We start from the raw sequence: 12,509 nt of genomic DNA on the forward strand, positions 1-12,509 counted from the left end.
TACACTTTTACTTTATTCACTAGATGAACATTTGTTAACAGTCTTATAGAAGGTACCATTATTGGTATAAGCCAAAAAGACAAGATTCTCTGCCCTGATTTTCACTGTGCAGTGGAAAAAAAAAAAAACAGAAAAAATACACAGGCAAGTTTAAAACAATGGTTAAGTGCTAACGTAACAGGAATGCCTAGGAAGGATAGCTGAACTAGGTAAGCTCAGGTAAATCAAGAGGAAAACAGAGATGAAAGAAAGAGAAATGACTCATAGAAAAGGTGAGTAATTTTGTAAGCCACAGAGTGAACATATAAAAGCTCTAGAAGAAAGAAAAACCCAGATCACACAGGGTCATGTATGTTCTTCTGACCAATTTGGGTTTTATCCTGGAGACAAAGAAGATACACTGGAGGACTGTAAGTAGACAAGCATAAAATAACGAGATTGGGATCTTAAAATGGCAATGTGAAATTTATGTTGGAAAAGACAGAAGACAGTAACCATCTATGACACTAGTACAGTAATCCAGACAAGAAATGTTGATGCATTGAACTAAGACAGTAACCATGGACATAAAGAGAAGGAACAATGCATGATACAGTACAAGATGGTAAAACACTTCTTGATAACTGACAAGGCAGAAATGATAAATAAAGTAGATATGAAAAATGCCACATGGATAAATGATCATGATAGTCATGTTAATAAAAAATGCAGAAGCAGTTTATGCATAGGATATAGTCAACTGAATAAAATGACTACAAAATAACATAATCTTAAGAACACTTTTTTTTTAAGAGAGAGAGAGAGAATTTTTAATATTTATTTTTTAGTTATCGGCGGGCACAACATCTTTGTTTGTATGTGGTGCTGAGGATCGAACTCGGGTCGCACGCATGCCAGGCGAGCACGCTACCGCTTGAGCCACATCCCCAGCCCACATAATCTTAATGGTCTCTTTTAATTCACACAAAGTTGGAGAAAACTATGGCTAACAACGGGTATCTCTAGCGAAATTATGTTTCCCCCCTTTTGTGCTTTACTGATGCTTTCAATTTTCCTATAGTTGGGACAAAGTTCTTTTCTTTTCTTTTTTTTTTTTTTAGAGAGAGAGAGAGAATTTTTTAATATTTATTTTTCAGTTTTCAGTGGACACAATATCTTTATTTTATTTTTATGTGGTGCTGAGAATCAAACCCAGCGCCCCGCATATGCCAGGTAAGCGCGTTACCGCTTGAGCCACATCCCCAGCCCCAAAGCTCTTTTTAATTAGAAAAATAAAGTACTGTGGAATGTATACACAATGAAATATTACTCAGCATAAAGAAGAAAGGTGGGCAGGGGGTCCGCTGGGGGCGGGTGGAGGTTCACCAAATTGGGCAAGGGGGGTTATGGAAGGAAAGGAAGGAGGACGGGAATAGGAAAGACTGTAGAATGAATTGGACATAACTTTCCTTTGTTCATATATGAATACATGTAACTCCACATCATGTACAACCACAATAATGGAAGTTATACTCTATGTATGTATAATATGTCAAAATGCATTCTACTTTCATGTATAACTAAAAATAACAACTAAAAAAAGAAAAATAAAGTACTTTTCTTTATTTCAAAAAAGTAAAACTGATTGGGACTGCCTTCCTCAACTGCTGTTCATGGAAATATATCTATCAAAACACATCTCCAGACAATGTCTGCAAACTAACTTAAGAACTGAAAGAAGATGTATTATTTTAACCAAAGGTATTTTAGAAAAAGAGAAGGAAAGTCCTTGTGACTTCTCACTGCTAGATTATATGTTAGACACTCTTGCACCAATTGTTTATATTCAATCTGAACAAAATTATTCCACAGCCAACCAAATCAAACAGATGCAAAAATGTCAAAAGTGCCACTGGACATAACATGCATAATGAAAAAAATAAGTTAATAACAACTATATAAAAGGAATTACATTTTTAAATAAGATAAGTTTTTCTTCACTAAGGACAGAATTTCCTATCTTTAAATTTTATGCCCTGTCACCAAAAACAAGAGATGTTGCACAACATAAATTTGAAACAGAATTTCAAAACGAACACTATTGTTAGGGGACTTCTCAACTAAAAAGGCTGAAACAAGAAACTGAATGTCACTGATAAAAAGAAATTGAACAAGAGAGCTATGTGTCATTAAGAGTACCTGCTCATTCAATACCCTGAACTCAATGGTCATGTCAAACATAAGAGAAATAGACAAATAGTATATAGTCTGCTAGAAATTCTAGTAAGGTTGATGAGATGGTTAGAAATCGAAATTTCCAGATAGCCTTTGCTGAAACCTCGAAAAAGGGAGAATGAAATAAATCTATCCCACTCAGGAAAGACCATATGAGAGAATGGCTAGTTTTTAGGACTGACTACCAGGACAAAGGCTGGTATGGAAGTGGAGGGGGTATGCCTCCCTACATTTCTTTTCTTTCCATCTTCTCAATCCGCACCCCATTTTTTTTTATTTTTCATCTTTATTGCTCTTAGAACTTCTATTAGTCCCTTTAAATGGCTATTTTAATAATGTCCTGATATTTGCTCATCATTGCTGATAACATTTCATCCAAACACTTCCCCTTTAGAGAATAAAATCTATATAACAGCTTTCCTTCTTCACAGTAATAAATTCATCATGTCCTGCTTATGCTTTCTTTGGCTCTCTTACCTCTAAAAAATGACTGCAAGTAACTTCTCCATTAACTTCTCAGTTTGTTTCTTCCAAAACAAATCTCAAATCAATAAAACCATTTATGTGGCTTGGTTGTCAAAATGCAAGACTATTATTCCAGAGTATACCTTTCAAGCTGGACTACATAAGTGGTCCAGCTTGAAAAGTATATCACAATTAACAACAAAGTTTTAAGACTTATGCATAAGGCATGTACAGATTGTAATCAAGGCTTAAACTTAAAAGACTTTGTGATTCTAAGTTCTTTGGCTTTGTGACTCAATCAACAAATACTTATTATATTCTTTAACAGTACAATGCAAAATAAATAGCACACAAAATTAAGCAAGACAAAATACAAACCTGAACTCTCTACAGAGGAGAGGATAAATAAGGCGTTTAAAGGAATCATCCAGTGAATTATGTAAAATCTTCATTAATTCTGGCCTTGCAAAACCACGTGGTCTCCACCTGAAAAAAGAAAGCCCATACTAAACCTGATGTGACAATAATGAGACCATGAAAGGACACCTGGAAGAAAGAAGTGTGAAATAGGCAAGGGGGAAAAAGCCTTTATTAAAGCAAAAGTAACATAATCTGTAAGGAGAGGCTGTAGTGTCTGGAACTTGTTACTATGACATCTGGACGTTTTATTTATAAAAACCTATTAACTACAGTTAGACATAAAACTTAAAGGGGAAAAAATCTGCTGGGAAGAGTCATCAAAGCATTATTAGTAATAACTAAAATATCAAGATACAAGAAAGTCACCAAAAAATTATTACTATGGACTAACAGTACTGCTATGAACTGAATAGTGCCCTTCCCCAAATTCATATATTGAAGCCCTTATCTCTATTGAGATGGCATCTAGAGATGGGGCCTTTTGGAGATAATTAGCTTCATATGAGGTCATGACACCAGAGACCTTGCTCTCTTCCTCTGGGTCTCTACTCTGTGATGACACAGGGAGAAGGTGACAAACAAGAACACCCCTCTTTCCTACCCCCACAGGAAGTGACTCAATTCCTTATTTTGGATTTACTAGCCTCAGGAACTGTGAGAAAATAAATTTTTGTTCTATAAGACACACAGTCTGTACCACACTGTCATGGCAATAAAACAGGGCTGGGGATATAGCTCAGTTGGTAGAGGGCTTGCCTTGCATGCAAAAGGCCTGGGTTCTAATCCCCAGCACCACAAAAACAAAAAACGCTAAGACAATCACTGATTCTTCTATTACCTTTTCTTTATCTCTTCATGAGAATTAAAGGAGACTGAGCAAAGGAGAAACTGAACCTCACCTCTAGTCATTCATTTTTTTTTAAGTATTTTTTCAGTTGCCAATGGACTTTTGTTTATTTATTTATATGTGGTGCTGAGAATCAAACCCAGTGCCTCACCCATGCTACACAAGCACGCTATTACTGAACCACAACCCAAGCCCTGGACATTCTTGAGTAGAACTCAGGCCATGCTGCTCTACTAAGGACACATATACACATACTGAAGAATGTAAAGGCCATAGGATTAACTGTTAGTGGACACTGAAGAAAGAATGGAGAGAAAAAACGCAACTAAAAAGGACAAATTTAGTCCTACCCTTTCTGTGTTTCCATCCACCTACAGCATTTCTGCCCTTGACCCTTAATGGCTCTTGAACAGACTCCATTAACAAAATATAAATGTTTTCTAGTCATCCACTAATACATGTCAAAGGTCCTCTCATCTGTTAATCATCTCAGGCAAGGAAATGAACTCAGTTTAAGCAAGCAAACGCACAAGCCTTTACACTGTTACATACCAAAGGTTATGTGTTAGCAAATAACTAAACTCCTTCCATAGAGGGTAACATACTTGAATTACAAATAATTTTGTTTTTTAATTTCAATGAAAGTGCTTTTAGGCAGGATGTATATTTCCTTCTTTCTATCTAAATCTTCACTATTCCCCACTGTCACCTTTATCTGAGGACATGAGGGGTAGGGAGGAGGAGGACAGAATTAGCCACAAGTCTTGCTTTCACTGGACCTTTTTTAAAAAAGGATAGTAAGATAAATGCAAATACTAGAAATATGCAAAATTAAAGGTATAGAGATCAAAAGTAGCGGTGATAGCAGTACAACATATTTAATGAAAACCAAGATTTGAAGCAGATTATCTCTGTTTAAATTCCACTTTACTACTTTGTTGGGAGACTTACTTAACCATGTCTGCTATTTATCATTTATAAAATGGGAGTAATAATCATATTTAATTCAGTGTTGTGAGTTAATATGTAAAGGACTTATAAATTTTTTGGCACATTCTATTTAAGCACTTGCTGCTGCTGCTGCTGCTGCTACCATTATTGTTAATTTGGAGAATTCAACATCAAGAAAAGCTTCCCAGAAAAACCCTAAGATGGGTTTTAAAAATGAATTGTGGCTTATCTAGTAAGGCAAAGGAATATGATCATTCTGAAAAGAAACCACAGCATACTGGAAAGCTCAGAGGCAAGAAAGAACATGATAGATTCAAGTAACTACAAATAGATCAGTATGGCTAGGGTATAAACTGGCAGGATAAAGTCAAAGGAAGAAGAGGCTAGAATACATGGCAGTGGAAAGATTAAAATGGTCTTATATACCATGTTATAGAGACTGGCTAGTTGAGAGAGGAAACACAGTCCTAGGTCATGGGATAATATGCTATGAAGATAGTGCTTAGAGGCAGGAAGACTAATGAAGTGATTTTTTTTTTTAATTAGTATAGCTGATGTCTACTAAGGTTATTCCCTTAAGCCTCCAATAAAGATTTCCCTACTACTTGCAAGAAATAGCCAGAAATCCTACTATTACCTTTGCATATCCTCTTGAAGTCCCCCAGTGATCTTTTTCAAACCTCAAAATCCTCCCTTGGTTTAGACTGCTAGGCTCTCCTCCCTGGAAGACTGCTGCGGGTCTATTTTATTCTTAAAGATGTATCAGTTATTTCCATTCAGTTGACCTTCAAACCCTGGACCCAGCCCTGAAACATAGCAGCTAAACTAATATCCAGCATTACAGAAACTTCTTTTGGTTCCTTACACAATAATAATTTATGCTCCTTCCCTAGCTTCCTAGAAGCTATTCACAGAAATTAGCATAAGGGACTTGAAACAGTATGGTGATTTCACAGACTTTATTACTTACTATATCCTTAAAGCAATACAATATGTTTACCTTACAGAATATTATCTCAAAACCTGAGTCTTCCATCACTCAACAACTAAATACCACTGAATAAAACTGAAGGACCTCATCTAAACCAAATTCTACAATATGAAACATATGTCTTATGAGATATGCACAATAAAGCAAAAATATAAGGCAGGAACCACAAACTCAACTGCCTGCAAGGGCCAGGAGAGTACTATAAACAACTGAAAAGATCTGTGCCCTAACCTGTATGTTTTTGACAGAGACATGCTTTGTCCACCCATTGCACAAAAAAATATTCTCTACTTTGGCAAAGAAACACACTCTGCTTGTTTCTTATACCTAAGATAAAGACAGGCTCTCTCCATTTAGCTTTCATTTTTCCACATTTAAAAAAGAACTGGATCAGGAGATAGTTCTTAAAACCACTGAACAAAAATTAGTACAATTTTAAACAATAGAAATTTACTCATCAGATAAAAGACATAAAAACTCGCTGCAAGCGAGCTCAAACTTACAAATCCTGGTCACTGTACAGTCCAAGTCATGAACAGGGAAGCGTTGAGATCATTCCCTCACATATGTTTTTGTTTAAAGAGCAAATGCAGAAACTAATGGAGTTTTCACAAACATAACTATTACAGCACGTGACAAGATTAGAAATCCTCTTCATATTTATCCTCTTGAACTAACAACATATAATTATAAAATATGAATTGTTCAGTTTTGAATTTAGACCTAGGATTTTTTTTAGACCTAGTATTAAATTCTTCCTTGTTATTCTAATTAACTTAGATAATAACAAGATTTCCATTCAGCTCACTCTCTGCCCTAATCATATAGAACTTTATATCTTCATAGCATAAGTGATACCATCATCTATCTTCTTGCCCTGCTATACAAATGCCATGCTTCACTTCACCTCTCCCTAATCAATCCATCCACCATTTAATCGAATGATTTCTCCTACCTCTGTAGACTCTACCTCCTAAACATTGCTCGAATCTGTTTATTTCCTATTGTTATTACCCTAGTCCAAAGCTCCCATACCTGCTCTTAGTTCCTCTCAAATAATTTTCTATGTTGCAGCCAGACTGATTTTAAAATGCAATCTGATCATGACACTTCTCTGTTTAAAACCTTTATTAGTTTCCTACTACACTTAAGATAAAAAAAAAAAAAAAAAAAAATCTTTAGTATACTTAGAAAGCCATATATGACCTGGCCCACACTGATCTCAATTTTCACTTCATGCTGCCTCTACTCCATTCCTATCTCTGACCTGCATACATGCCAGGCCAAATAGAGTTCTATGACACAAACTCTTACAGGTACTCTCTACTTCTATTCAGTGTCACCCTTATTAAACTACATGGTCTTCAAGGACAGTGTATTTTTCAAGTTTCCAGGTGGACCTCCAAAGTCTAATATATACTTGAGTGGATAAGTATATGAGGGAGAGTGGGAAAAGCAGTAGAGAGAAAAAACAAAAAAAAAAAAAAGAAAAAGAAAAAAATTCATTAGGCAAACATGTCTAGCCATTCAAATGTGTTCTAGAAAAGAAAAAATTCCTTGAGAATAGTCCCATAGTTCCCAGAGAAGTGTTTCAGCTCTTGGAATTATCTACATGGAAAAAAAAAAAAACCTTTCGATTAAAAATTATATTACTGGACTAGGGTTGAAGCTCAGTTGGTAGAGCCTTGAATGTGTGAGGCACTGGGTTTTATCTTCAGCACCACATAAAAACAAATAAATAAAATAAAAATATTGTGCCCGTCTAAAACTAAAAAAATATTTTTAAGGCCAGGCCCAGTGGTACATGCCTGTAATCTTAGCAGCTCGGGAAGCTGAAGCAGGAGGATTGTGAGTTCAAAGCCAGCCTTAGTAACAGCAAGGCACTAAGCAACGCAGTGAGACCCTATCTCTAAATAAAATACAAAAATAGGGCTGGGGATGTGGCTCAGTGGTTACAGTGGTCAATCTCTAGTAGCATTATATTACTATACTATAGTTACATAATATGTCATATTGTAGGTTAAATAATATTACCAATTATTTAACTGGGAAAGGAGATCCTTTTAAAGAGTATAATTAAAAGCACAATACCAGCCAAGCACAGTAGAACACACTTGTAATCCCAGTAACTTGAGAGGTTGAGGCAGGAAAATCAGAGTTTGAGGCCACCCTCAGCAACTGAGGGAGGTCCTAAACAACTTAGCAAGACACTCCATCTCAAAATTTAAAAAATCTTTTAAAGGGCAGGGGATGTAGCACAGTGGTAAAGCAGACCTAGGTTCAATCCCCTCTACCAAAACAAAACAAAACACCACAGTACAAGGGAAAAACTAAAATCAAATATAGGTAAGCCATGGAAAAAATAATTATATCATTATAAGGAAAACTATCCCCTGATATTTACTTAATATAAAGACGGTAGGTTAAAAGTATAACTAATACTTCTTTATTAAGGACTGACTTTGATACAAAGAATTAAGAATATTTTCAGGAAAATAAGCTAGAAGTTGTCCCCAATTTATTGTGACCTCTTTACTAAAACACTTCTAGGAAAATAATTAGGACCATAATCTCACCACTTTGTAATAACAGATACTATCAAAGGCCTGTTCAACACCATGTATAAGCTACAAAATTACATGGAATATCACTTCATTCTTTTCAATTTATGAGGAAGGTATAATTCACTACTTTAAGGACAATGAAACTGAAAATAAAATTAAGTAAAACACCCACAGTAACATGGGTAGGAAGTAATATAACTAATTGAAACTCAAACATATCTGTTTTATGTTTTCTAAAAAACCATCTTAGAGTTTGATTATAATTAAAACATGTTAATGTAATTTCTGAAATATAGTATTTCTTTTAGATATTTATTCTCTTCATTTTTTAAAAAAATTTTAATACAATTTATTAATAAAATAAGACAAATTTAGCTAATAAGACTTTATCAAGACAGAAGAAGATGATGCATTCTATTACTGTACAACTGTACATCGTTACACTTATACTACACTACCCCTTCAGTGAAGTCAATCACTACTTGCATAGAGTCAGATTTGACAATGGCCAACACTAATAAATATCTTCCACATTCACTTCTTTTTTTTTAAATTTTGTTTATTTTATTTTATTTTTAATTTTTATTGTTGGTTGTTCAAAACATTACATAGTTCTTTTTTAAAAAATTTTTTTAATATTTATTTTTTTTTAGTTATCGGCGGAGACAACATCTTTGTTCTGTATGTGGTGCTGAGGAATGAACCCGGGCCGCACGCATGCCAGGCGAGCATGCTACCACTTGAGCCATATCCCCAGCCCCATTACATAGTTCTTGACATATCATATTTCACACTTTGATTCAAGTGGGTTATGAACTCCCATTTTTACCCCGTATACAGATTGCAGCATCACATCGGTTACAATCCACTGTTTTACATATTGCTATACTAGTGTCTGTTGTATTCTGCTGCCTTTCCTATCCTCCACTATCCCCCATCCCCTCCCCTCCCCTCCCATCTTCTCTCTCTACCCCATCTACTGTGATTCATTTCTCCCCTTGTTTTTTTTCCCCCCTTTCCCCTCACTTCCTCTTGTATGTAATTTTATATAACCATGAGGGTCTCCTTCCATTTCCATGCAATTTCCCTTCTCTCTCCTTTTCCCTCCCACCTCTCGTCCCTGTTTAATGTTAATCTTCTTCTCATGCTCTTCCTCCCAACTCTGTTCTTAGTTACTCTCCTTATATCAAAGAAAACATTTGGCATTTGTTTTTTAGGGATTGGCTAGCTTCACTTAGCATAATCTGCTCTAATGCCATCCATTTCCCTGCAAATTCTATGATTTTATCATTTTTTAATGCAGAGTAATACTCCATTGTGTATAAATGCCACATTTTTTTATCCATTCGTCTATTGAAGGGCATCTAGGTTGGTTCCACAGTCTTGCTATTGTGAATTGTGCTGCTATGAACATCGATGAATCAGTGTCCCTGTAGCATGCTCTTTTTAGGTCTTTAGATAGACCGAGAAGGGGAATAGCTGGGTCAAATGGTGGTTCCATTCCCAGCTTTCCAAGAAATCTCCATACTGCTTTCCAAATTGGCTGTACCAATTTGCAGTCCCACCAGCAATGTACAAGTGTACCCTTTTCCCCACATCCTCACCAGCACTTGTTGTTTGACTTCATAATGGCTGCCAATCTTACTGGAGTGAGATGGTATCTTAGGGTAGTTTTGATTTGCATTTCTCTGACTGTTAGAAATGGTGAGCATTTTTTCATGTACTTGTTGATTGATTGCATGTCCTCCTCTGAGAAGTGTCTGTTCAGGTCCTTGGCCCATTTGTTGATTGGGTTATTTGTTTTCTTATTGTTTAAATTTTTGAGTTAATTGTATACTCTGGATATTAGGGCTCTATCTGAAGTGTGAGGAGTAAAGATTTGTTCCCAGGATGTAGGCACCCTATTTACCTCTCTTATTGTTTCTCTTGCTGAGAAAAAACTTTTTAGTTTGAGTAAGTCCCATTTGTTGATTCTTGTTATTAACTCTTGTGCTATGGGTGTCCTATTGAGGAATTTGGAGCCCGACCCCACTGTATGTAGATCGCAGCCAACTTTTTCTTCTATCAGACGCCGTGTCTCTGATTTGATATCAAGCTCCTTGATACATTTTGAGTTAACTTTTGTGCATGGCGTATTCTCTTCATTTTTAATGAAATTTGTTTATTTATTTACAAAGGAAATAAGCATTCAAAGAAAGTGACAATTACACGGTAAAGTATAAGATAGAAAATTAAAATCTCATACCAAAGCCAAGGAGTAAACCATTTATTATCTTCTCAGGCATTTTCTTATATATACATAAACATATTATTTGCCATTAATGAAATTATAGAATAAATAATTATAAATTATCTTTTTAACCTAATAAGACATGTTTATATATCAGCTTTTTCTAAAAGCTGCACAAAATTCCATTGTATGGATATGACATAACTGATCAACATTCAAATTACATTTTACTTGGTTAGTATTATTTGGTGGTTCAGCAAGTTGATCCTTTGTGGAATTGCATTGGGCAAACTGGCTTCCAGTGAATTGATACAAGAAGTATGTTGGGTGTAAGAGCCATTTACCAAAGTATAGCACATACATTTCTCAAAGAATGCTACATCTAACTTTTCAAGTAGTATTCACAGCAAGTTCTCTAAACTATGTTCACACAGAGATAGCTGCTGATAAGCATATCTAAAATTTAACATTCTAACCAAGCTCCTTTACATCTTTGTATTAGCTTTCTTATTAGTCACATGGTGGCCACAAAATTTGCTGTACCAATCAAATAGATTGATGTGAAGATCAAATATATTTAGAAAAATTAAAAGTCAAGTGTTATATAAAATGTGTGGCTAGTTTAAATGGTTTCCTTAACAACTAAAAAGGTTAATTAAAAATATGATATTTAAAAATGTTTTATGTTTATTTCAATCATCCTTAATTTGCAAAGGTTTTTTAGGAAAACCATACATTTGTTTAAAGATTTATATTGTAATATCCTATTAATCACATTTTTGTTTCAATCATCCTTAATGAGTAAAACATTTCAGATATACTATATACAATATGATGGGGGTTTTTATCTTTTTATATTTTTATCTGTAGATGGACACAATATCTTTATTTTATTTATTTTTATGTGGTGCTGAGAATCGAATCCAGTGCTTCACACATGCTAGGCAAACCTCTACCACTGAGCCACAATCCCAGCCCCTATATTATGATGTTTTAACCTATTTTTTTCATGAGGGGAAATATGCTCTTTATAAAAGATTCAAATGGTACAGAAAAGTACAGTCATGCATCACTTAATAATGGGGATAAGTTGTAAGAAATGCACCATAAGTCATTTCATCACAGTGCAGGCCTCTAAGTATGCTTCTGTGAAGCAAGATGATACAGCCTACTATGCACCTAGGCTATATGGTATTGTCTATTTCCTCTATGTTTTAAACCTATACAGAAGGTTACTTTACTAAACACTTTAGGGAACTATAACAAGATGGTAAGTATCTGTATATGTAAACATAGAGTAATACAGTAAAAATACAGTATAAAGAATTAAAATAAAATAGTATATATGTATAGGGGGCTTACCATGAATGAACCTTGCAGGACTAGAAGTTATTTTCAGTGTCACTGACTAGGGAGTGAATATGAAGGTCTAGGACATATACTACCATAGACTTCACTTAAGTTACACTAAAATTATTTTTAAATGTTTTTTTTCTTTCAGTAATAAATTAACCTTAGCTTACTTTAACTATTTCACTTTACAAACTTTTTTAACTTCTTGACTCTTTTGATGACACTTAGCTGAAAACACAAACACAGCTGTACAAAAATAATTTTTATATATTCTAATTCAATAAAGCTTTCTATTTTTTTCTCTTTTTAAAAATATTTTTTAAACTTTTTTGTTAAAAATCTAAGGAGAAAACATTCAGATTAGCCTAGGCACGTCTTGTCGCATAGGAATGTCCTCAGGAACAACAACATGCATGGAGTTTTCACCCTCCATGATAACAATGCCTTCTTCTGGAATACCTTCAGGAGGCTTCA

At 34.8% G+C, this 12,509-nt stretch overlaps 1 protein-coding gene across 2 annotated transcripts in view; it reads right to left on the bottom strand.

Annotated features, from left to right (window-relative positions):
- Srbd1 (S1 RNA binding domain 1) overlaps positions 1-12,509 on the bottom strand; it is a 220,167-nt gene that overhangs the window by 145,992 nt on the left and 61,666 nt on the right. For both annotated transcript variants that reach the window (XM_076832900.2, XM_076832899.2), the window contains exon 11: positions 3,058-3,165. In XM_076832900.2, coding sequence (XP_076689015.2) covers positions 3,058-3,165 — 108 coding nt within the window. The remainder of the gene's footprint in view (positions 1-3,057; positions 3,166-12,509) is intronic.

Source organism: Callospermophilus lateralis, chromosome 14 (genome assembly GCF_048772815.1).
Source record: "Callospermophilus lateralis isolate mCalLat2 chromosome 14, mCalLat2.hap1, whole genome shotgun sequence".
Lineage (NCBI taxonomy): Eukaryota > Metazoa > Chordata > Mammalia > Rodentia > Sciuridae > Callospermophilus > Callospermophilus lateralis.